The 24,225-nt window shown below is 44.2% G+C and overlaps 2 protein-coding genes across 3 annotated transcripts; one reads left to right on the forward strand and one right to left on the reverse strand.

Annotated features, from left to right (window-relative positions):
* The first annotated feature begins 1,529 nt into the window (after nucleotides 1-1,529).
* On the forward strand, nucleotides 1,530-15,731 carry TVP23A (trans-golgi network vesicle protein 23 homolog A). The gene is given in 7 exon segments (XM_065683860.1): nucleotides 1,530-1,585; nucleotides 1,587-1,703; nucleotides 6,269-6,413; nucleotides 10,439-10,528; nucleotides 13,256-13,381; nucleotides 15,027-15,156; nucleotides 15,555-15,731. Coding segments are annotated over 7 exon segments (726 nt in total). The 3' UTR covers nucleotides 15,617-15,731.
* A 201-nt stretch (nucleotides 15,732-15,932) lies between these two features.
* NUBP1 (NUBP iron-sulfur cluster assembly factor 1, cytosolic) lies at nucleotides 15,933-22,368 on the reverse strand. Of its 2 annotated transcripts, none has more exons than XM_065683858.1 (11): nucleotides 22,289-22,368; nucleotides 22,109-22,207; nucleotides 21,751-21,887; nucleotides 21,551-21,619; nucleotides 21,008-21,040; nucleotides 20,393-20,483; nucleotides 19,623-19,777; nucleotides 18,441-18,551; nucleotides 18,239-18,341; nucleotides 17,421-17,504; nucleotides 15,933-16,834 (listed from the first exon to the last, which is right to left on the reverse strand). In XM_065683858.1, the coding sequence occupies exons 1-11, from the start codon at nucleotides 22,320-22,322 to the stop codon at nucleotides 16,782-16,784; spliced, it is 969 nt and encodes a 322-aa protein (XP_065539930.1). In that variant the 5' UTR covers nucleotides 22,323-22,368; the 3' UTR covers nucleotides 15,933-16,781. The 2 variants fall into 2 exon arrangements, 1 of the variants encoding a protein (XP_065539930.1); XR_010613642.1 differs by lacking the exon at nucleotides 15,933-16,834 and adding an exon at nucleotides 17,856-18,069 and having other exon boundaries at nucleotides 17,420-17,504.
* Between the last annotated feature and the right edge of the window lie 1,857 nt (nucleotides 22,369-24,225).

Genomic DNA, 24,225 nt, shown 5'->3' on the forward strand with positions numbered 1-24,225 from the left:
TCAAAGCTGCTTTACAATTTTACCTTAGTGACTTCTGTACTTACTCAACAGATACATTCTGGATTAGTTAGAGGTTTTAGAAAAGAAAAGGAAGTTATTACAGGCCAGGGGATGAAGGGATTGAGAGTACCCCAGAGAAGGATTTGGGGTACTAGTGGATGAAAGATTGGAGATGACCCACATGTGTGTGTTTGCAGACCCAAAAGGCCAACTGTATCTTCAGCTGCATCCAAAGGGGCGCGGCCAGAAGGTCAAGGGAGGTAATTCAGCCCCTCTGCTCTTGGGGAGACCCAACCTGGAACATTGTGTTCAGCTCCGGAGTCCTCAGTACAGGAAAGACATGGAGCTGTTGGAGAGGGTCCAGAGGAGGCCACACAAATGATCAGAGGGATGGAGCACCTCTGCTGTGAGGAACAGCTGGGAGAGTTGGGGTTTGTTCGGCCTGCAGAAGACTCCAGGGAGACCTTTTTGTGCCTTTCAGTTCTTAAAAGGGGCCTATAAGAAAGATGGGGAGATACATTTTAGCAGGGCAATAGGATAAGGGATGATGGTTTTAAACTAAAAGAGGGGAGATACAGGCTGAACATGAGGAAAAAATTCTTTACAATGAGAGTGGTAAAACACTGGCACAGGCTGCCCACAGAGATGGTGGATGCACCATCCCTGGAGGCATTCAAGTTAAGGCTGGATGAGGTTCTGGGCAACCTGATCTAGTTGTCTAGTGCAGTTGTCTCATTTCACTTTCCTACTTCCTTAACTCTGTTGCATAACCCATCTGCTATTTAAATAAATGCAGGAGAAACCTTTAACTAAACAGCCCAGTTACCTAAGTTACGCTAGTAGCACATCCCCAGTATTATGCCCATACTGGACTATCCCTCAAAAGCCCAGTAGGGGCACAGGGCCCACTGTGAGGCAAGGGACAGCACGTACGTAGAGTCTGGCCCACCACTGACAGGACAACGGACGGAAGTCCTCAAACAAAGCATGTATCATATGTGTATATGTGCATTCACCTTTCTCTCTGCTTTGTCCTTTGGGGGAGTACCTTCAGCACAAGCCCTATCCAGGTTGGTGTTCCTGGGGAGCACAAAGCCTTTATCAGCAAGGCAGACAACTTGGAGCTCTGAACCAAACAGAGCCTTTGCCTACCCCTCGGGCTCTGACTCCTCACGGTCGAATCAGGGCCCACAAAGCTTTCTTGGCCTCGGCCAAGGCAACCTCAGAGAGCCTAACCGCGATGGGGAGCAGGATGGCAGCTTGAGCCACCTCAGCAGTACGGACACAAAGGAGGAGGCAGGTCTGCCCGCCGAGCACCGATTCCACTGTGGTAGCCCAGCTCCGAGGCACAGCCAAGCTCCGAGGCACAGCCAAGCCCCGAGCGCGGCCCGGGTGAGGAGCTCCGGCCCAGCCGCGGGTCGCCCCGGGCTGGCGGCAGCCCGGACCCTTTTCCCTGAAACACTTCCCGGACCCTGGCAACCGCCGCGCCCGCCAACGGGGCTGCGGGGCCGGTGCGGCTGAGGCGAAGGATGAAGCAGGTAGAGGCGCCGGCAAGCGGTGCGGGGCGGGGGGCGGCGGCGCGGCTTCCCTGGTCCCTCCCCGCTGACGGGCTCCCCGCCGCAGGCGCTGGTGGACGACACCGAGGATGTGTCCCTCGACTTCGGGAGCGAGGAGGAGCTGGCGCTGCGCAAAGCCAAGATCAGGTAACGGCGCGGGGAGCGCGGAGGGCCTGGCGCGGAGGCCTCAGCGTCGCGGCGCCGGCCTGAGGTGCCTGGGCATGGGCAACCCCTGCTGCTGCGGCCGAACTGCCGCATTGAAACACAGAAACGCTATTTAAACATTGAATTCCGATTTCTCACAGGGAGGGAAGCGCTGGAACAGGCTGGCCGGGGGGGCTGGGGAGTGTGCCCGGGAGGCTGGTCAGTGCTAGGCTGCTGCAGTGGGCCCAGTTGCTCGGCACGCCAGGCATCGTCCTGCCACTGGAAACGGAGATTTCACACACCCACGGCCAACATTTCATGGAAAAAGCCCCAGAAACCAAGCAGTGTTTTTGTTAGAGCTAGAGAATTCGAAAGAGCTCATCTCCAGCAAAACAAGTTGTGCAGCAGAGTGCTCTGGCATTGTATTGCACACCCAGCTGAAGGGAAACATCAAGTTATCCAAAATAAAACTGTCATGTTCTCCTATCATGCGATGTCATATTATGCGGATTATAACGTTATTTACCCTTGCAGCTGTTACCTAAGAAAACCCAACCCGTTGATCCGTCACGGTAAAGCAGTCTTCCCTTAGGTTACCAGAGGTGTCACTGTGCAGCTCTGTCCACACCAAGGTCCCACAGAGCTGCTGTTCCATCACTGGCTTTGGAAGAACCTCCAGTCAAAGACTGTGAAGGGGAAAGTTTTATGTCAAAAGAAATTATACATATGCATGCACTAGTCAGTGTATATAATCAGCTTTGACTTACATTGCTTTCTGCCCTTCCACCATCCCCAGTTTACTCTGGACCATGACAATGTCAGTATTTCTTGTCAGTGCAAACAAAGAAAAATAAGACATGTTAAGCCTAACAAATGTTATCTGACATGCACAAATAAGCAATCGCATAGTTTTACAATACAGATACTCTGTTTTACTAGAGCCTGGTGAGGCATTTCTGCCCTTCCAGTGCATTGGACTTTGACACTACATGAGGAGTCAGCCACAACACAAGATTATAATTCCTGGAATTGCTTTGTATCTGCGCTTTAGCAGCAGTAGTTTTTAACCAAAGGATTATATTTTGGTGCAGTCTTGGAGAAGACAGCCGAAAGGATTGGACCAAACTGGGAAATACAGTTTAGGAGTATCCTGAGCCACAGATACAGTCTGTGCGACCAGACTGGACTTAGCATGAAGTGAAACCACCCCAAAATGTTTGTACGAGCTCTACAGCATAAGTTACTTTACTCTGGAGATCCATTCCTACTGGTTCACTCTACCCAATAACGTAGATAGGCAAAGTATCAGTAAACCACAGTATTCATTGATACACTTTGTGTAGGTACTTATTTCATTAGAGACTGCTCTTCTTTCTTACCCTCATTGTGACAATACTAAAAGATACTCTCATACTGAAAAACCTTCTGCTATAGAATACAGAAATGAAACTCCTTACATTGTTCACACAGAAGTTTGTTTTTATGTTTCTGAAGAATCTTGTGCTAATAAGTCTGGAACACACCCAATGTGCTGCTGAATTTCCTTGTCCTATTAGAGGGCATAACAACATGTTACAATAATTTGTCTTTAACTTTATCCCAATTTCATCTATCTTGAACTCTGTTAGAATTTGCATGACAAGTTGTGCTTGTGCTTTTGTGATTCTCCAAGGCATATGCAAGTGTTCCATAAAAGCAAAAGATGTGTGGCTAGTGGTTACTTTCATAAGAAGATTAGGAAAAAGCTAACTTACACCATCTTTGCAGTTCATTTCAGTACCACAACATTTGATCTGGAACAGTTAGTAGCATATGATAGCTTCTTTTTCAGATCACTCAGGTAACACAACATGATCAAGCTAGAGAACCTGTTTGTTCAAAATTTGCCTAGATATATCTCAGGTACCAGACAGAGGTATGAAAAGCAGCATATAGTGCTGCCTGTGCACTTCTGAGCAGGTACTGGGAATGATTCTCCTGTGGTTAAGTGGTATACATTAGGGTTAATCGAATTTGATCCCTTAATATAGGATGCAACTAAATTCCTAACAGCTCATTCCTATCCTGATAGGCATCATGCTTGCCAACTGAGTGGAGTTTACTGTAACAAGATAAATGTTAATCGTTTAGCCTCAGGACTCCAGGTCTACACTACATGGATTTAAATGCAGCAGGATTACTAGAAGTCCAAGCAAGTGGGTTTCTGTGCTTCCAGGAGTGAATATGTCAAACAGAGCCAGTGCAGAATTTTAGCTACCTTTATTCATTACTGGATTTGAAGGCAAAAACCTAAGTTACCATGTTTTAAAGCCTATACTGACTTCCATTAGTACAAGAAATCATGTTAGTTTATACAATGATTTCTTAATGTCATCATACTTCTGGAAATTAGCTTTTAAAAAATTTTATAAAGTACAATTAAATTCTATATAAATGCATAAGAAAAGCTATAAAACTTATTCTTTCAAAAAGGATGCAGATGATTTAGCTTCAGGTTTTAAACACAATTTTATCTATCTGGGATTTTCTCCTTATCAAAAATTCTGTTCATGTATGATAGGAGCTATAAGTTTCATCTGATGGCTGTGAATTAAGAAAACATTTGTTCTATTAACTGAGGAAGTGAACAGTTTATTTACTGGATTCTGTTAGTTTCAGGATTTTTTTTTTTTTTTATAGAGTAAAAAGGTGGACATTTTCTGAGATAAGAGAGTTGTCCAAAGAATGAGATGCAAGTTTTAATATATCTCCATATTCTTTCCCTAGGACAAGAACTTGCAAGTCTGTCTGTGGCTTGGCTAGCCATATACTTGCGAGGGGACTGATACTCTGTAGTCTCAATAAAGAATTTAGTGCTGTAAGAAATGTGAGCCTTTTGTTCATGTACTGCTTATTTTTAGTAAACACCCTTCTAAGTTTGATATTGGATTGGTATTGATTTAGCATCCAATCAGTCATTCATCATCTGACTTTCAAAATGAAGCACTACTCTAAAGTTACTTTCACATCTGAAGCACTGATATAGTTATAAAAGCTCAGTCTACCCTGATAAGCTTTAGAGCTGTGATCTCTGAATAGCTTGTACACAAGCTATTGTGTGGTACACATCATACCACTGACTCAGTGAACTCTCATATCTTCTTGATTGAGACCAAGACCTGAAGTAGCAAGACAGTCTGGTTTTGACAGTTAAAATATTCCCTCGGCTCCACCCACCCACCTATCCACTTATGGCAGAAAAAGCTCCTTTTACTTAAAATTCCACGTTTAGTTTTAAGTCAGAAAAAGTTTTTGGAAAGTTTGAGGTTAGCATGGACATGATCAAGAGTAAATATAAACTACAGCTGGGCCTCATGCTTGCTTCTCTAGTGATGCGTGTGCAGTACTACAAGCACAGTATTGCCATGATAGAAAAGATGATTACTAGGACAGTTAAACAGCCACAGAATAATAATATTACAACCTAGATATAAATATATAACTTTTATAACTTATTTCTCATTCTAATATATTGTAATAAGTAATTATAATTACATATATATGTATCATTTTATTATACACAATAATAGAAGAACAAATTTAAGATTTGAATAGTTAATTATGACCTAGGCCATACTACTGTTATTGTTTATAGAGGTAGAGGGGCTAGATGAGAGAATCGCTGACTTTAAAAATAAATCCTATTCAGAAAACAAGCTTTAGTCACCCAGTTTCAAGGGAAGAAGTTACTTAAATGCAACAACCTCTAGCTAATTGTTACTTCAAACTAATGCAAACTCAACTGTATAGGATAAATTTTTGCACTTGGCATATTACCCTGAAAATTGTCCTGTGCTCATTACAGCATTCTGCAAACCCCCTGTCTCACTGTACAGGCCAGTATTCCATGCTATAGAGCTGCTGCTTCCACTTAAATTCCCCTTTATTTCGTTACAGATGAAATTTAGTTTAATGAGCAAAACACAGATATCTAGTTAAATTAATGAACATTCATTAATAGGAACTGTTAGACTTCCAGCTTGTACTCCCTCTATATAAGGAAGTGTTTGGTTTCAGACATTACATATGAAGATTAATTTTGCCTTATAACCAGCAGCTATTTCTTTTATTTTTTTTTTTTTGTTTCAGAGTTCCTCTTCTTGCTTTCAAAACAGTTCTGAAAGGCATAAGACACATTTTAATTCTTCTGTGCTTTGCAGTTCTGATTTATTTAATGAAGCAATGAGGATTTTAGGGTACAATGTTGAACACAATCACTAAATTCCTTCATGCATTACTAAAGAAACTGGTGAAAGACTATTTTGTTCTGTCTTTGAGAAAGTTTTGACTTGAACAACACATTCCGTTTTCTAGCTTTAGATTGAAGGCTGCCTGTTGGAAATACTATTGCTTTGATAATGAAGATAGACATTAACATATGGAATAATACCAGCTATGCACCAAAATACTACTGCAAAAAAGAACCACAACTAGAAATAGTTGTGTTATACTACATTGTTAGCAAATACTGTAACATTCCTTCTTGTCCCATAACTTCCTAAGTGCTCTGTGTTTGGGTTTTTTTCTAGGCACCCACTGGCTACCTTTTTCCACCTGTTTTTCCGAGTGAGTGCCATTGTCACCTACTTGTTGTGTGACTGGTTCAGCAACAGCTTCGTTGCCTGTTTTGTCACTATTCTCCTCCTTCTATCCTTTGACTTTTGGTCAGTTAAGGTAAGATGTCCCTGAATAGTAACTACCTTTGAAGGATTCTGTGTACTATTAAATAAAGCAAAAAAGGAAAAGCGTACACTGGCAGAAGTGACAAAGATATTGTGATCTGTTAATTCATTAAATGTCTAGTCCATTTTCATTAAGGCATTTACATATCTTCGCTACTATGTATCACCATGTTCTCAATGCCTGATGGGAGCTACTAATTTGGTGAGAAAATCACCTTGCTTGCAGTAGAGCTGTTTGTATGCTTCCCCCCCCTAAAAAAATACAGAAATAAAGTAGTAGTGGCTTTCAGTAGTGGATGCCAAAGGACGTCCAAAGCCACAATACTGTGCCCAGATACAGCATACAGGAACTGCAGAAGAATCCTGGGAGCCCAGCTATGGCATTGGTGCCCTAAGCACATGCAGGCAGGTAGCTCAGGCCAGCCCAGAATCCCAGGGGCTGCACATAGAATCATAGAATGGTTTCGCTTGGAAAAGACCTTCAGATCATCCAGTTCCAACCTCCCTGCCATGGGCACGGATGCCTCATCTTAGACCATGTCACCCAAGGCTCTGTCCAACCTGGTCTTGAACACTGACAGGGACAGAGAATTTACCACTTCTTTGGGGGGCCTGTTCCAGTGCCTCACTGCCCTCACAGTAAAGAACTTCCTTATATCTAATCTAAACTTCCCCTGTTTAAGTTTAAACCCATTACTCCTTGTCCTGTCACTACAGTTTCTAATGAAGAGTCCTTCTCCAGCATCCTTGTAGGCCCCCTTCAGATACTGGAAGGCTGCTATGAAGTCCCCATGCAGCCTTCTCTTCTCCAGGCTGAACAGCTCCAACTTCCTCAGCCTGTCTTCATACAGGAGGTGCTCCAGTCCCCTGATCATCCTCGTGGCCTCCTCTGGGCTTGCTCCAACAGTTCCATGTCCTTCTTATGTTACGGACATCAGAACTGTACCCAGTACTCCAAGTAAGGTCTCACGAGAGCAGAGTAGAGGGGCAGGATCACCTCCTTTGACCTGCTGGTCATGCTGCTTTTGATGCAGCCCAGGATATGGTTGGCTTTCTGGGCTGCAAGCGAACACTGGAGCCGGCTCATGTTAAGTTTCTCATCATAGAATCATAGAATCATAGAATAGTTAGGGTTGGAAAGGACCTCAAGATCATCTAGTTCCAACCCCCCTGCCATAGGCAGGGACACCTCACACTAAACCATCCCACCCAAGGCTTCATCCAACCTGGCCTTGAACACTGCCAGGGATGGAGCACTCACAACCCCCCTGGGCAATCCATTCCAGTGCCTCACCACCCTGACAGGAAAGAATTTCCTCCTTATATCCAGTCTAAACTTCCCCTGTTTAAGTTTTAACCCATTACCCCTTGTCCTGTCACTACAATCCCTGACGAAGAGACCCTCCCCAGCATCCCTATAGGCCCCCTTCAGGTACTGGAAGGCTGCTATGAGGTCTCCACGCAGCCTTCTCTTCTCCAGGCTGAACAGCCCCAACTTCCTCAGCCTATCTTAATACGGGAGGTGCTCCAGTCCCCTGATCATCCTCGTGGCCCTCCTCTGCACTTGTTCCAACAGTTCCATGTCCTTTTTATGTTGAGGACACCAGAACTGCACACAATACTCCAAGTGAGGTCTCACAAGAACAGAGTAGAGGGGCAGGATCACCTCTTTCGACCTGCTGGTCATGCTCCTTTTGATGCAGCCTAGGATATGGTTGGCTTTCTGGGCTGTGAGCACACACTGCCGGCCCATGTTCATTTTCTCGTCGACCAGCACCCCCAAGTCCTTCTCCGCAGTGCCACTCTGAGTCTCTTCTTTGCCCAGTCTGTAGCTGTGCCTGGGATTGCTCCGACCCAGGTGTAGGACCTTGCACTTGTCATGCTTGAACTTCATGAGGTTGGCATCAGCCCACCTCACAAGCGTGTCAAGGTCCCTCTGGATGGCATCCCTTCCCTCCAGCATATCAACCAGACCACACAGCTTGGTGGCATCGGCAAACTTGCTGAGGGCGCACTCAATCCCACTGTCCATGTCAGTGATGAAGATGTTAAACAAGACTGGTCCCAACACTGATCCCTGAGGGACACCACTTGTTACGGGTCTCCAGCCGGACATTGAGCCATTGACCACAACTCTTTGTGTGTGGCCATCCAGCCAGTTCTTTATCCACCGAGTGGTCCATCCATCAAATTGATATCTCTCCAATTTAGAGAGAAGGATGTCGTGTGGGACAGTGTCAAACGCTTTGCACAAGTCCAGGTAGATGATGTCAGCTGCTCTACCCTTGTCCATCAGTTCTGTAGCCCCATCATAGAAGGCCACCAAATTGGTCAGGCAGGATTTCCCCTTAGTGAAGCCATGCTGGCTGTCACCAAGCACCTTGTTGTTATTCATGTGCCTTAGCATGCCTTCCAGGAGAATGTGCTCCAACATTTTACAAGGCACAGAGGTGAGACTGACTGGTCTGTAGTTCCTTGGGTCTTCCATTTTCCCTTCTTGAAAATGGGGGTTATATTTCCCTTTTTCCAGTCCTTGGGAACTTCACCTGACTGCCATGATTTTTCAAATATGATGGCCAGTGGCTTAGCAACTTCATTTGCCAGCTCCTTCAGGACCTGCAGATGGATTTCATCAGGTCCCACGGACTTGTGTGCGTTCAGATTTTTAAGATGGTCTTGAACCAGATCCTCTTCTACAGTGGGCCCAAGGTCTTCATTCTCACAGTCCCTGCGTCTACCTTCTAAGACCTGGGTGGTGCAGTCAGAGCCTTTGCCAGTGAAGACCGAGGCAAAGAAGTCATTCAGAACCTCAGCCTTCTCCAAATCCTGTGTAGCCAGTTCTCCCAAAAGCTTCCTCATGGGGCCTATCTTGTCCCTAGTCTGTTTTTTGTTTGCTATGTACCTGTAGAATCCCTTCCTGTTATCCTTAACATCCCTGGCTAGGTTTAATTCTAACTGGGCCTTAGCCTTCCTAACCTGGTCCCTAGCTTCCTGGACAACATCCCTGTACTCTACCCAGGCCACCTGTCCTTGCTACCATTTTTTATAAACCTCTTTTTTCCTTTGAATTTTCCTCAGCAGCTCCTTATCCACCCAAGGAGGTCTCCTGGCCCTTCTGCTGCACTTCCTTCTAGTTGGGATGCAGCACTCCTGAGCTTGTAGCAGGTGATCCTTGAATATCAACCAACAGTCTTGGGCCCTCCTGCCCTCCAGGGCTATATCCCATGGAACCTGACTAAGCAGGCTCCCCAGCACCCTCAAGTCCTTCTCCACAGGGCTGCTCTGAGTCTCTTCTCTGCCCAACCTGTAGCTGTGCCTGGGATTGCCCCGACCCACATGCAGGACCTTGCACTTGGCTTGGTTGAACTCCATGAGATTGGCATTGGACCTCACATGCATGTCAAGATCCGTCTGGATCCCATCCCTACCCTCCAGCTGTCAACCAAACTACACAGCTTGGTGTCATTGGCAGACTTGCTGAGGGCACACTCAATCCCACTGTCCATGTTACTGACAAAGATGTGGAACTGATTCAGTCCCAACACCAAACTCCGAGAGACACATGTGAACAAGTTGTATGGGACTGAAGCATTGATGTATATTCAATATACTGAAACCTAGTATTCAGCCAGGTGCAGAAATATTTTCTTGTTTGCTTGATTCCTCAAGCTTAATCATCCATTTTTCCACTGTGGTTTTGTTTGCAGTCCTCCTCTCCTACTGAGGAAATTTGTTTACTGGGGGTTTCTCCAACTAACTGACTTAGAAAAGATACACCCTATAATTTCTTATCTAAATCAATATTATTGTACTAATTATCTTGTTAGAAAAGAGCAGCCTCTAAATTTGTGGGAACTCATCCATCCTTACTGACTGTTGTGCACAAGCTGACACAGCTTTTATAAAATACTAAAATTAGCTCCAAAATAACATGATTTTCAGACATGCATTTCTTTTTTGTTAGTCTGAAAAGTAAATTATGTACTGATTAATGTAAATAATTGTTTCTGTCACTAGAATGTGACAGGAAGACTCTTGGTTGGTTTGCATTGGTGGAACCAGATTGATGAAGATGGAAAAAGCCACTGGGTGTTTGAAGCAAAAAGGGTAAGTCTGCTAACAAAAGTAGGCACAGGACAAACAGAATCCATAGGAAAGCTTGTAAAGCTGATACCAAGTCAAATAAAGTAACCAAGGAGCACCTTTGTAATAGTTATGTTTATCCAGAAATAAAGTAACCAAGGAGCACCTTTGTAGTAGTTATGTTTATCCAGCCTCTATAGAATATACTCTAAGTATTCAGTTGCAAGCCCCTGGATTGTCACATCCTGGAAACATTTAGGACAGAACCAGACTCATAACATCGTCACCATTTGCATCAGCAGAATAAATATTCATAGCATGGCACTACTGGTATGAAATGGCTTTGGTAGTTCTGTTTTCCAGTGAGAATATCTTGTAATAAACATATCTTCCCATAGTCAATCCCTATGCAGAAGCCTCTTTAGGAAAGATCTATGTTGAAAGCAATGCTGAATAGTTTGTATCCCGGTTGGTAAAATTAATACTTTATTCATGCTCATGGAATATACTGGGGAATAGAACCTGGATCGCAGAGGACTCTGATACTGCCAGTGCTCCCGCAAACACCCTGAGCAAAGATGCTCTGAAATGGCGGGGCATCGCTGCCACAGTCAAGACTGCAGGCTTTTGCTTTCACTTGCTATCGTGCTCCCCACAACCCCATTCAGGCAAGAGCCTGGCAGAACACCACTTCAGGTGCTACTCACTAGGAGAATTCTTTGCAGCCAGTCCAGCTGCACACAGAGCCTGTTTAGCAGCACAGTGTGGAGTGGGCACCCTCCGTGTGCAGGCCTGGAGTGCCCTCTAGTAGCCCTGTGGATGAGCAAAACCGCAACCCGCAGTAGGGCTGCGCACCTTTCAGGGTGTGGAGATGTTAACGTACTGCAACTGAAACCCTGAAACATAGGCTAGCCTGCATGGAAGCAAAGAAAGTAGAGCACCTTCAGAGTTTCTTAGTTCTGTCAAGACAAGAGCTTTCTTAGCAGTTAAAAGCAGCAGCATCCATGAAAAGAGCTGACCTCAAAATTACTGAGATGAGCCAGCCTAATTCACTTCCTACAGTTCCTTAGTTCTAGCCTAGAAGTACAAAGTTGACTCAGCTGTATGAGCTAAAGCCTTCTGGCAAATGGTAGCTTGATTAATGTAAAATCAGCACCCAGAAGGGACATATCATTAGAGTGGATTGTATTTTTGTCATGGCTTATTGGTAGGAAATACATTGTCTTGGCAAGGTCCTGGACTACGTGCAATTCTCTTAATTTTCAGAGTCAGGCATTCCCCACCTTCTTTGCTACTTCTCTAGCAACTTTAAGTTCTCTTGCTTTACAGGTATATTTGCTTAGAAATATTCCAAATCACTTAGCAACAACAGGCAGCTAATTCCTGGGGTGATGTTGGTACAAGAGGGGCTCACCCTTGAAATCCTACCTTCTGCTGAGATTTAGCTAGAAGAAAAGTAATTCTTACACTTAAATTCCAGCTACCACAGTTCCTCTCTCCTTTCTTTTAGGATGATTGCAGCCTTTTGTAATCTTGCTCAATCAAGTTAATTAGGTCTTTTAGGTGCAGAGTCCTCAGGTTTACTGACATTTTTTCCTCCTAAATAGTCAGTGCTAGTCCAGTGTCCTGTTGGGTAATTTGTCAATAGTTTGGGACACAGGTGATTAAACTGGTTTATTGATCCAGAACATCTGTCTTCTTCTGTAACTATGAAGTCATAGAACATTATTCTCTGGACCTCTGCAACATCACTGGCTGGGAGGGTACATGAGAAAATTAAAGACACCTTGCAATTATTGTATCTTTCAGGGTTTTCTTAGGCGAGGTAGAGTAACTTAATTGTATTTACAAGTTGGATGCCACTGTCTGCCTCAAGATGGATGGATGAGTCTTATTTTTACATGAGAATTCAAGATACTGAAAATGAACTAACAAGCTTTTTGGTTTTCAGAGTGGAAGAGTCCCCAGGGTTTTCTTATCCAGCTGTGAAGCTTGTATTTCAGAAGCTGGCACAAGTGGTGGTTGAGTGGTCTGAGGTTTGGAGTGAGATTTCGAATTCTGGTCTCCTAGAAAAGATCAGAACCTTCTGTACAATTTCTTTAGTATCCCTTAGGTAATAGGAGTTAACAGTGAGCCTTTCAGTGTATATAAAGACATAGGAGTTGTGTTGACCTGAAGATACCTGCAACCAGGGTTTTTTACAGTCTGCTTTGAGGTTTTTTTGCAGACTTTCTGCCCTTCCCCCTCATGCTTTTGATTTGTGTACAGGGCACCTGTCATGAATTTACACTACAGACAGTGAAGTACTGGAACTGAAGTTCTTCTGCTTGTAACACTATTTTGTTTCACACTTCTCTAAGGCCTTGGTAAAGTTTGAACCTAATGTCACAGTTAACTTAGTATTTCTGAAGTTTAAAAAGGAATTGTCAGTGTAACAGAGCTTTGACCTTAAAATACTACTGATCCATAGTGTTAGTGGGAGCTATCAGTGACAAAAGGAATAATTCTCTAACTGAAATGTGAACAAAGACCAGAACATTTTGAAAAGAAAAAGCTGTCAACATACGGTAGGGAAGCAGGCAGAAAACCTGGCATTAGCTACTTCTCTGCTTATTCAGTCTTCCTTCTGTGCATATAATAAGTGAAATTTAGGTAAAGATGTAATCTTACCTATTTCTCCTCCGCTGCTGATTTATTATTTATTGTGGCTTTTGTCTTTTTGACTAGTGGTTTCAAAAATTTTTCTTCTAGGTGCCTTCAATAGCTGCCTCAACCGAAGCTGAAGCTCGAATCTTTTGGCTTGGTCTCATTATCTGTCCAGTGATTTGGACCATGTTTTTCTTTAGCACGTTGTTCTCCTTGAAGCTGAAATGGCTGGTAAGTCTGGGGGTACTGACAGACCTGTGGCTGACAGAAAGTGTTGATAGAGAGAAAACCCCAGATCTGTTAGTTTTACAACAGTCTTTGAACCAGTACAGAACTTGTAACAGTACAAAAATTCTAGTAACAACAGCTTTGTGAGATCACAAGAAGTTTTCTGCAGTCAAGCCCTGCACACTGGAACAGATTAATTTTTAGCCCCACTTCTGCCAGGTTGTCAGATGTCAGCTCCTTCATCTAACTTGAGAACCTGAAGTGGCTGGTGAAATTGTGGACTTCTTTTTAAGTGTAGCAACCTACCTTCCCCAACTTAATTCAGTCAACGAAAGCGAATAGGGTAGGACAAAAAGCAAACCAGTGATGCTGGTGTTCAGGTTTTTAAATATCCTTGGGACTGGAATGTTACTTGCTCTTAAAAATAAGTCTCTGATGCCATTCCTTTTTGAAAGAATCAATACCATAGTGCTTAAAACCTTGATAAATTGAGCTGTCAGTATGTATAATTACTGTATTTAATAAGCAACCTACTCTACCAAAAAAAAAGAAAAAAGTATCTGACGCATTTGTCTAACTACAAAAGGAAATTTGCTCCATAAACTGTATTATCTTTTTCTATGAAATCTTCATATTCTCCGCTGTAGACATGAAGTGCCTGGGTAATCCCCATAGAACTCATTTTGTCAAGTTCCTAGCCTTGCTCAGTACACTTCTTAATTCAGTTTGAAAAGATACAAAGCGTCTTGGAGATGTGCAGCTACATAAGCAGTAACAGATTACATTTTATGAAATGAAAACAGGAAATTTAGCTATGCGTATGAATCAATTGCAAATCATTAACCACTTTCTGCTGCCCTGAATGGCACAGCCAAACAAACAATAGTTGAATTAAACCACAGCCTTTCTCCACCACTCCAGCTTTATCTTTAGGACTAGTTTGTTTGCTAAATTAGGAGCTGGTTGGAGGTGGAACCCTAACTGGCACTGGATGCAGGTTGTTCAGGTGGTTGCAAAAGGCAAGTTACACAGATGAAAATATGATAGCTCCAAGAAAAACAACTTATTTCATTAGTCAATCAATCAAATGGATTCTGCCTGCTGCAAAACCTACAGTACCACAAAAGGATCACATCATTTTCACTGCCTGATAATGCTATATATTGATGCCTATCTATCGATCCTCTTTGGAAATATGCAAATTACAGGATCTTATTTGTATTTAATAAGGCATTTGTCAGCTAAACGAGACTGCAGGTTTGCTATGTATCTGGATGTGAAACTTACAGATACAAATCGGGCTTAACAAAAGTGGAATGAATATGGAAAAATGGAATCTGTTCAGTAGGTGCTTTTTGGTTAAGTGCTTTTAGGAAAGTAATGAAATATTTCAAGATACAGTGACAAAATAAATATGTATCAGTGTTTTGATAAAGAGACATTTTGTAGAAAGGAACTATTGTGTTTGATATGATTGGATCTGTTTGAAGATCTTTTATTATTGGAAGGACTATCCCCCTCTTGTAGCATTTATGTACATCTATATAGTATGTGCACATATGTACACACCTGTATATATATATTCTCTACACATACAGTCTCTATATAGTGGTATATTTATCCCAGCTCAACTTTTGTTTGTCCACAGGCTCTTGTGATAGCTGGGATCTCCCTTCAGACTGCTAATTTATATGGCTACATCCACTGCAAATTAGGGGGACAAAAAAGCATCAGCAGAGTAACCTCAAGATGTTTTGTGACAGCAGATGTTCCCAAGAGTAAGTACCAAGTTGGTCTGTCAGCTACAACCCATGAAGTACCACATACCAACCTGCCCCACACTGTTGGGTTTGGCTCTTCCCAGGTCGTAGTTCCTGCAATAACCCTGGCAGGGACGTCCTGACCATCCACTAAGCCTTACTCCATTTCACTCTGCTCTGTGTTTGGAGGCCTGCTGAAGCTTCCCAGCTGAGCTGTTTCCAAACCTCATGAAGAATGTCCTCCAAGTTAAGCCTTTGGAGAGGTGCCTCCTGAGGTCTCATAGTACCTCTGGTTAGGTACAGCTGAGGACCCATCTTCAACCCTAAGGCTTCCACCTGGCTCTTCCCTGATTCTTATATAAGATTCCTACATACTAGGGGTGCTGACACACTCATGTCCTGTGTTCATCCTACAGGACAGATGAGGAGAATGTCAGGAGACCACACTGAGGAATATGGGAAGACAGGCACTAGATAATCAAATAAGGAAGAACAAGGAAGATGAACAGTAAAAACATGAATAGTAAAAACACTCATTTGTGAAAACTGTTCTTCATAGGAAAGTATTTAAGTAAAGCTCTTCTAGAATTATACCTGCATGAAATCATGATTTTGTTATTTGTGTTCAAGTCTTCAGATTCTGAAAGGTTTAGAGCCTACAAGCTTCATCAAAAAGTGGTTTACATAGTCACAAACCCAATGCTTACAGTTCATACAGAGCACATTAACACATCTGTCAACTAACCCCAAACTGCTGGATTATCTTAACCAAGAATTAGCATGGAATCAGAAAACAATGCTCATTTGTTTTATTTTAGAACTACAATAAACAAAACCAAACTGCCTTTCCCCCCGGAACACAATGCTTGTTTCTCAAACCTTTGACTCCTCAATAAAAGCAGAGAGGAATTATAATCACAAATGGCCTCTCAAAGATACTAAATGATTATTTTTAAGTGTTCGGGCTTACAGTCATGTAGAAGGAAAAACAAAAGTCACTCAGCAAGTTCACAGAGTACTTGTGCGGAGCAGCCAGTTACGTGTAGTTACGGTCCGTTAACCCTATTCTGATACCCATAATAAATAAAATACTGTACTATAATTAACTCACCTAAATTCCAATAGGTTTTTACTTTAAAACTGATGGCAATTGTAAAAAGAAGAGACACTGCTGCACTGAATCTCACTCAAAATATAATCTTTTCCACTGAAATGGTGTTATCCAGTGAAAGCACAAGAGAGCAGGTGTCACAGCTCATGCTACCGTGTGTGTAGCAGATACATTAGATACAACACCCCCGTACCAATGAAGTGTATTTTATATTCACTTTTCTAAATAAAATCTCATGCACGCATGTCTTCAAATGCCAACTGCATGTTCAGGCTGTTAATACGATGAGACAGGATGCAGACTGCACCTATGCAACCCAGCTGAAGACTCAAGTTTTACAGCACTGTAGCAAGGTTTGAGACCACCTATGAACTATAGGAGTCTTCAACTATGGAAAGAACCTAAGGCAAGAACATTTATACTAAGAATTTATTTGCAATATACAAAAAAGAATACATTCCTTCTATTATATCACGGCCTAAGTTATTTTTCTATAATTAAACAGGAATTACATTTATATTCCATTCCTAGATTAAATAATCTTTTCTTCTGGAAGATGGTGTTGATCACAGTACTCCTGAATTCCTGCAAAGACAGGGATTAAGTAATATAAATAATATTTCAGTTGCACTTCACAAGTTAATTACTGCTGCCTTACTCTGTCCCCTGTTAATACAAACACCACTAGCTGGGCCTTTATCACAGTGAAAATGGCTTTACGAATTTCCCAGCCATTGTATTTTTTCAAACTGCCCATCCCTGGCTCTTCGGGTAGCTTTCATATGGGGATTTTGTGCCATTACAGTTAGAAGTGGAGGCAATACTTTGCCAGCTGTGTCACACTCAGCCGCAACAGGCCTGATCAAGAATCCTGGGATGTTTCTGTGAGGACAAGTACACACACATTTTTTCTGAAAACTAAACTAATGACTGAAGCCAAATGTTGAAACCAGTTATTAAATACAGTTTTGTTTCTGCTTGAAAAGCCTGTTGTAACTGATGACCAGAAATGTGAATTAGTATTTGCATGTGTTACTTTCATAACTACTACACATGTCTATTGTTGTTATTATTAGGGGCAAACCAACGTAATTCTGCTTAACACAGATACTTATTGCAGAACTGCTCAGAGCTGGGAGGACTCATTCAACACAGTGATTTTCAGACTTACTCTGAATGATGTTCCTGTATGATGATGTAGCTGGAGACTCAGGTGCTTCAGACAAGAAAGACTGGCCTTTGTCACAACATTTTCCTTGAAGGACAGGGAAAAACACAAAAGCAAAGCAATGGGAAAAGATGAAATTTATTTTATCCTTTATTCCACTGCTAGTTATCTCTCTCCAAAGAGCCACCTGCATGTCTTCCTTATGTCAGTAATATAACTGAGAACTACAGCTTACAGTTCTATGAAGGAATACTATCAGCAGGAACCTTCACTTCAGTCTGGAGTACTGACATGTTCCTGGATGTCATTAAATCAAGTATTAATTGGTAACAGCTAGTGGGCAAGGAACCAAGCCTTCCTACTCTCTACAAGGGAACCTGGAAGTTAAGTTCAGGAACTCTGAAGTTAAAAGCACTAGTTTTAACACTTAACACTCACAAGATACTATTCTTTGTAGTGGTGTCAATTTTGTTCAGTCTGCGCTTCCAGGTGATGAAACCAAAGAAAAAGACATGTTGTTCTTCAGATATGATTATGCAGCTGAAAAGACGCATAATCTAATCTTAAACAAGATTATGTTTCAGGCTAAGGGAGTCATCTGAGCACTTTCCCCTTTCACACCACACTCTGCTGCAGTTCCAGGAACTTCTGACTGAAAAAAAAATAAATAAAAATGTCCTAGCTAAAAGGAAATATTTACCTAAGACAAAATATTTCATATTCTAATTTATCAGTGTCCAAGTCAGGGTTTTCCAGTAACAATGTCAGTACAGGAGAAAAAAAAAACTTGTTTTAAGCATAGTGCACTACAGTAGCTTTACCTATTCGAGGATCTAGAGGCACTTTGCCCAGGAGGGAAACATTTAAATTCTGACACATCTTCTCTGCACCTCCAGTAGTCGGCGGAAAGATCTGAGACTCTTTCTGGGACAACATGAAAATCAGAGTTAAATACTGCAATTTTTGAGAGCAAGGTGGATTTGGGGCCATGGTAAAACCATTGTAGCATGCAGGCAGCCTTACCTTACACTTTGGACATACAAAGCCACTCATATTTTCCACAACACCTATGACTGGCAGTTTCACTTTATGGCAGAAGTTGATCTCCTTCCGAACATCCTGAAGCGCTACTTCCTGCAACCATTGGGAAACACTGCTACTGTGACTGTAACATTTGGATGCTGAACTCACTTAGAGCATTTTTAAGGTAAGTTTATGATGAATTATTACGGTTCTCTTTGTATTTTGAAGACCATGAACCTCTGTTATGTGCTCCAGCAACAATTCTGAACGTAGCAGTAGAACAGGTTCAGCAGTTCTAGCTCACTGAACGTGGTTCTGTTTTGAAATCTGACTGGACTCTAGCAGAGATTCAGCCATGTTCATCTCCTGTATTAATCTCCTATCTTTAGTTCCTTAAAGGTAACTTTCTCACATTTTCAGTTTACAGGAAGACCCCTGGGATTCTCAGTAGAGCAGGCAAGGACAAGAACCACCAAATTCAATTGGAAACAGTTCATCATCCCCTCAGACTTTTCAGATATATGTATGACTTTTCAGATATATGTATGACCTCTTTCAGTTCTCCTGCTCCCCTCTCCTTCCCTCACCACCTATCCAGTACTGCCTTCACCACTTCGCTTCCTTCATGTTTTATTCTTTCAGCTGTTGTGGAAATGCTACATGTCTTTTGCCACTTTGATCTCCTCTTCCTTGCCAAACCAAGCACTAAAACATGTTTGCTGACTTTCAGCTCTCCAGGAGCTGACTTTTCTCTTTTAAAAATGCACATCATAATGTTGCCTACTGGAGGCAACAGGCTACTTCATGTGGTCTCAAACAGTGCACATCTCACCACTTAAAAATTATACTTCCCCCTGATTCCTGCGCACTAGGCCATTGGTGAGCAGATTACAGACTGATGACGTGAACTCTGATCTTGCTCAAAGAACAAAGCAAAATCCTGCCTTCATGCACAACCCAACACCTTTTGACTGTGAACTGCCTAGTGATTTAGTGACCTGCTCAGATCCCCCCCCTCTCCCCCAAGACACCCATATCTCACAAACCAGCCAGCTGTAGGACAAACCAGGAATGACAATTCCCTTTGGTTCTGGACTGTCATTTCTTTGCAGTGCACCTCTAACCCAAGGATCAGCTGTAACTGTCACGAGGCTTCCACCAACAGAAACCAAGTTCTCCTACCTGAGGGGTAGTGATTATAACAGCCCCATCGACGTGCGTTGCACTGAGGTACTGCACAACAGACAGATGTTCATCTGATGTTCCTGGAGGTGTATCTACAATCAGGTAGTCGACTTCACCCCAGTCCACGTCACGAAGAAATTGTTTGATCAACCCTAAAACAAAGGATAAAAAATGTGGAAGAGAAAAAAATTCTCCCCGTAGTTAAAAGTTTAGAGTCTTTTTCAACTTTTACAGTCCAGGTCTGCAGATTCTGCTGACATGTCAGCTTAACTACAGGAACATTTATTTTGCTAAGGCTTCTGACAAGCCAGTGCTGACAGAAAAGGGAATGGCTTTAACCTGACAGAGGGGAGATTGAGATGAGCTCTTAGGCAGAAGTTCTTCTCTGAGAGGGGTGGTGAGGCACTGGCACAGGGTGCCCAGAGAAGCTGTGGCTTCCCCATCCCTGGCAGTGTTTAAGGCCAGGTTGGATGGGGCTTAGAGCAACTTGCTCTAGTAGAAGGTGTGCCTGTCCATGGACAGGATGGATCCAGTTGGAATTGGATGAGCTTTAAGGTCTTTTCCAACCCAAACTGATCTGTGATTCTATAATTTACAAAAATACAGCGCTTGACTTTCATCAAATGAATGTTCAACTAAAGAAAATAAGTAACTATTCACTCATTGTTCCTACAGCTTACCATACTATTTACGTTCCTAATTAAACGTGCTTATGACATGAAATCTTTCAAGTACATAAATTACCATTAAAACCACTTGATACATACCATTCTTTTTGGGTCCTCTCCAAATGACAGCATCATCAGGACTACTTAGCAAGAACCCCACTGACATGACACCTAAGTTTTCTTCAACGAACTTAGGAGAAGTAGAAACACTCAGTTAGAACATACAGAACAGTAAAGACAGACTAGTGAAACGAACTCTGAAACCAGACCTTGTAGAAAAAGCAGCTGGGGAGGGGAACCATGAAGAAAATAAAGGTAGAGAACCTACACATGTCTGATCAAAGGGCACTAGAAACTGCACCTTTTGCAAAATGCTGACCAGCTACATTCACTGACTGAAAAAATCCAGTTGTAGTAAGATTTACAGTGGTATTTAACAGCATATGCACAGTAGTCATAGTATAGTAAGAAATTTAGTAAACAAGACACACTTAAAATCATAAACTATTCAAGAAATACAGTATTATTAAGAAATCATACATTGATTTATATATAGTCTATAAGTTCTATAGGGTCTAGGAATTTATGTCATTAGAAAAAGAACCAACAGCAGCACCCCATGTAACCCTGCCTCATTAGTTTCCCCCCCTAACAGGCAGCGCCTAACCCAAACAAACCCAATGGCCTCTCTGCAAGGGTTATCCCCCAGCTCACCACTGGAGACCAGCCAGATCCACTCTGATGAACCTGAAAACGGACAAGAGCCATCAAGTGATGTTGCAAATGAGTACAGATGTCACACAAAACACATAAAGCGCTACCCTGCCAATAGATGCAGTGATGCTTGTGCTGCAGCAGCTGAGCTAAAAACTGCAGGAGAGCCAGATCTCCATTAGCAAGTGAATAACAACTGTTCAATCCACCTGCAAGAAGTTTACCCATGACTTTATAGATTGATATAAAATATTTTAGGGCTGACCATGCTGACATCACTTAAGTTCTATGTAGCCATGAACATATGGCCAATATACAGCAAAAGTTGGCTTGCAAAGCTGGTCATCCTGAAAGGAGACCACTCTTTTACAGACCACATCATGCTGAACTTGTCCACCTTGCCTGTACTTCCCTGCCCACTGCCACATCCATTTCCCAATAAACTGTCCTTTTATACATTCTAATAAACCCTACAAGACCCTAAAACGTTAATGAAAAATTGGGCAGACATCCTTTAATCAACACATTTGAGCGTTCACTTACCTGTTCTCCTTCCAGACCCATCATTTTAGGGATAGATGGCCCGCAGATATCGATGTCCAGCAGAGCAACCTGGAACACAGCCCCCCCCCGCTGGCAGCCGCCGGGAACGCTCCGGCGCACCCACAGCGGGTCCGCGCGTCCAAGCGGAGGGCGGCCGCCGGAGCCCTACCCCGTGCCGCCCGCCCGCCCGCCCCGCGCACCTGCTTGGCCTCGTCCGCCGCCAGCCCGTGAGCCAGGAGTGCGCTGAAGGTGCTCTTGCCCACGCCGCCCTTCCCCGAGAGCACCAGCACCGTGTGCTTCACCGACCGCAGCCGCGACCGCAGCTCCGACAGCTCCGCTGCGGCAGCCACAAGGCTCAGCAACGCGCAGACACAACCAGCTCAAACCCCGCCCCTGGCCAAGCCCCCGTGAACTCCGCCAGCACAAACAACGGCCCTCACCCGAGCCGCGACCCCACTCCCACCAGCTCCCGCAGCCTCCGCTTGCTACACAGACCCCGCCCCCTGCACAGGCCCCTCTACACACAGGGCCCACCCCGCCCGTCCAGCCCCAGCTCACCCGGGTCCGGGGCGGCGCCAGCAGCGCAGAGCCCCTGATTGGGGCAGGCCTGGCAGGCGGCGGCCCTGCCCGCCTGGGCGCTGCTGCTCCCTGGGCAGTCTGCAACGGACAAGGAGGCTAGAGCATGGGTGCTGCCGGTCACACCGACCGACCGACCGACCGACCGACCGATCCCCTCACCCTCCGGCTGCGGCCCACCCGCCGCATCCGCCATAGCGCCCACAACGCGTCACTTCCACCCGGCGCCAAAGAGGCGGGGCTCCAAAAGGGCGCCTTGTACCGCGCGCGCATGCGCAGGCGATACGCGCTGCCGGCAGGGCGCGCTGTGGCCGGGTGTCGGCCCTGTGAGAAGCCGGACTCGGGGGCGCTGCTCAGCCGCTTCCCAAATGCCCCTTCGCTGAACCCGCCGCTGCTGCGGTCCTGGGGCGCGCAAACGGGATTCAGTTCAAGGCAGCAGTGCCCATAAGTATTTATAAAACTGTTCCTTGCTCTCAGATAAGACTGTCTTGCAGAAAACAGAGATGGATATCATCTGCAGCAGCTTTTCTAGAAAGGAAGCGTTTTCAGGCTCTGAAGAGTCACGAGAGAAACACATCTCATTGACTCTAAATCATTGACTCATTGACTCCAATCTTAGCAGCTTTATCCACTTGTTGGTTGTTCTGGTGTTCGTCAGTGGCCCGACTCTTGGGTACATGTGCATCTACATGGCGTACCTTCACCACCAGGTTCTGCACCCGGGCAGCGATATCTTGCCACAGTGCAGCAGCCCAGATGGGTTTACCTCTGCGTTGCCAGTTGCTTCGCTTCCATTGCTGCAACCACCCCCACAGGGCATTTGCCACCATCCATGAGTCAGTGTAGAGATAAAGTACTGGCCACTTCTCTCGTTCAGCAATGTCCAGGGCCATTGGATGGCTTTCACCTCGGCAAACTGACTCGATTCGCCCTCTCCTTCAGCAGTTTCTGCAACTTGTCGCCGAGGACTCCATACGGCTGCCTTCCATCTCCGATGCTTTCCCACAATACGGCAGGACCCATCAGTAAACAAGGCATACTGTTTTTCACTTTCTGACAGTTCATTATATGGTGAGGCCTCTTCAGCACGCATCACCTCCTCCTCTGGTGACATTCCAAAATCTTTGCCCTCTGGGCAGTCCATGATGACTTCTAGAATGCCTGGACGACTGGGATTTCCGATTCGAGCTCGTTGTGTAATAAATGCAGCCCATTTACTCCATGTAGCATCAGTTGCATGGTGTGTAGAGGAGACCCTGCCTTTGAACATCCAGCCCAGTACAGGCAACCGGGGTGCCAGGAGGAGCTGTGCTTCAGTGCCAATCACTTCCGAAGCAGCTCAAACCCCTTCATAGGCTGCCAGTATCTCTTTCTCAGTTGGGGTATAGCTGGCCTCAGATCCTTTGTACCGCCGGCTCCAAAAACCAAGGGGTCAACCTCCAGTCTCCCCTGGAGCTTTCTGCCAGAGGCTCCAGGCAGGACCATTTTCCCCAGCTGTGGTGTACAGTACATTTTTAACATCTGGCCCGGTCCGGACTGGTCCGAGGGCTACTGCATGAACTATCTCGCATTTAATTTGCTCAAAGGCTTGTTGTTGCTCAGGACCCCATTTAAAATCATTCTTCTTCCGGGTCACATGATAGAGAGGGCTTACAATCGAACTGTAATTTGGGATGTGCATTCTCCAGAACCCCACAGCACCCAAGAAAGCTTGTGTTTCTTTCTTATTAGTTGGTGGAGACATTGCTGTTATCTTGTTGATCACATCTGTGGGAATCTGCCTACATCCATCTTGCCACTTTATTCCCCAAAATTGAATCTCTTGTGCAGGTCCCTTGACCTTACTCCGTTTTATGGCAAAACCGGCTTTCAGCAGGATTTGGATTATTTTCCTCCCTTTCTCAAAGACTTCTTCCGCTGTATCACCCCACACGATAATGTCATCAGTGTATTGCAGGTGTTCCGGAGCTTGCCCCTGTTCCAGTGCAGTCTGGATCAATCCATGGCAAATGGTAGGGCTGTGTTTTCACCCATGGGCAGTCGGTTCCAAGTGAACTGGACACCCCTCCAAGTAAAAGCAAACTGTGGCCTGCACTCTG

The sequence above is a fragment of the Lathamus discolor genome, chromosome 6 (assembly GCF_037157495.1).
Source record: "Lathamus discolor isolate bLatDis1 chromosome 6, bLatDis1.hap1, whole genome shotgun sequence".
In the NCBI taxonomy this organism is placed as follows: domain Eukaryota; kingdom Metazoa; phylum Chordata; class Aves; order Psittaciformes; family Psittacidae; genus Lathamus; species Lathamus discolor.

Coding starts and splice junctions, on each gene's coding strand:
- NUBP1 (XM_065683858.1), bottom strand. CDS start 22,322: ATGGCGGATGCGGCGGGTGGGCCGCAGCCGGAGG. Junction 22,208..22,288: donor GGGTGGGCCGCAGCCGGAGG/GTGAGGGGATCG, acceptor TGTCCGTTGCAG/ACTGCCCAGGGAGCAGCAGC. Junction 16,835..17,420: donor ATACAGGAACATCATTCAGA/GTAAGTCTGAAA, acceptor CTGTCTTTGCAG/GAATTCAGGAGTACTGTGAT.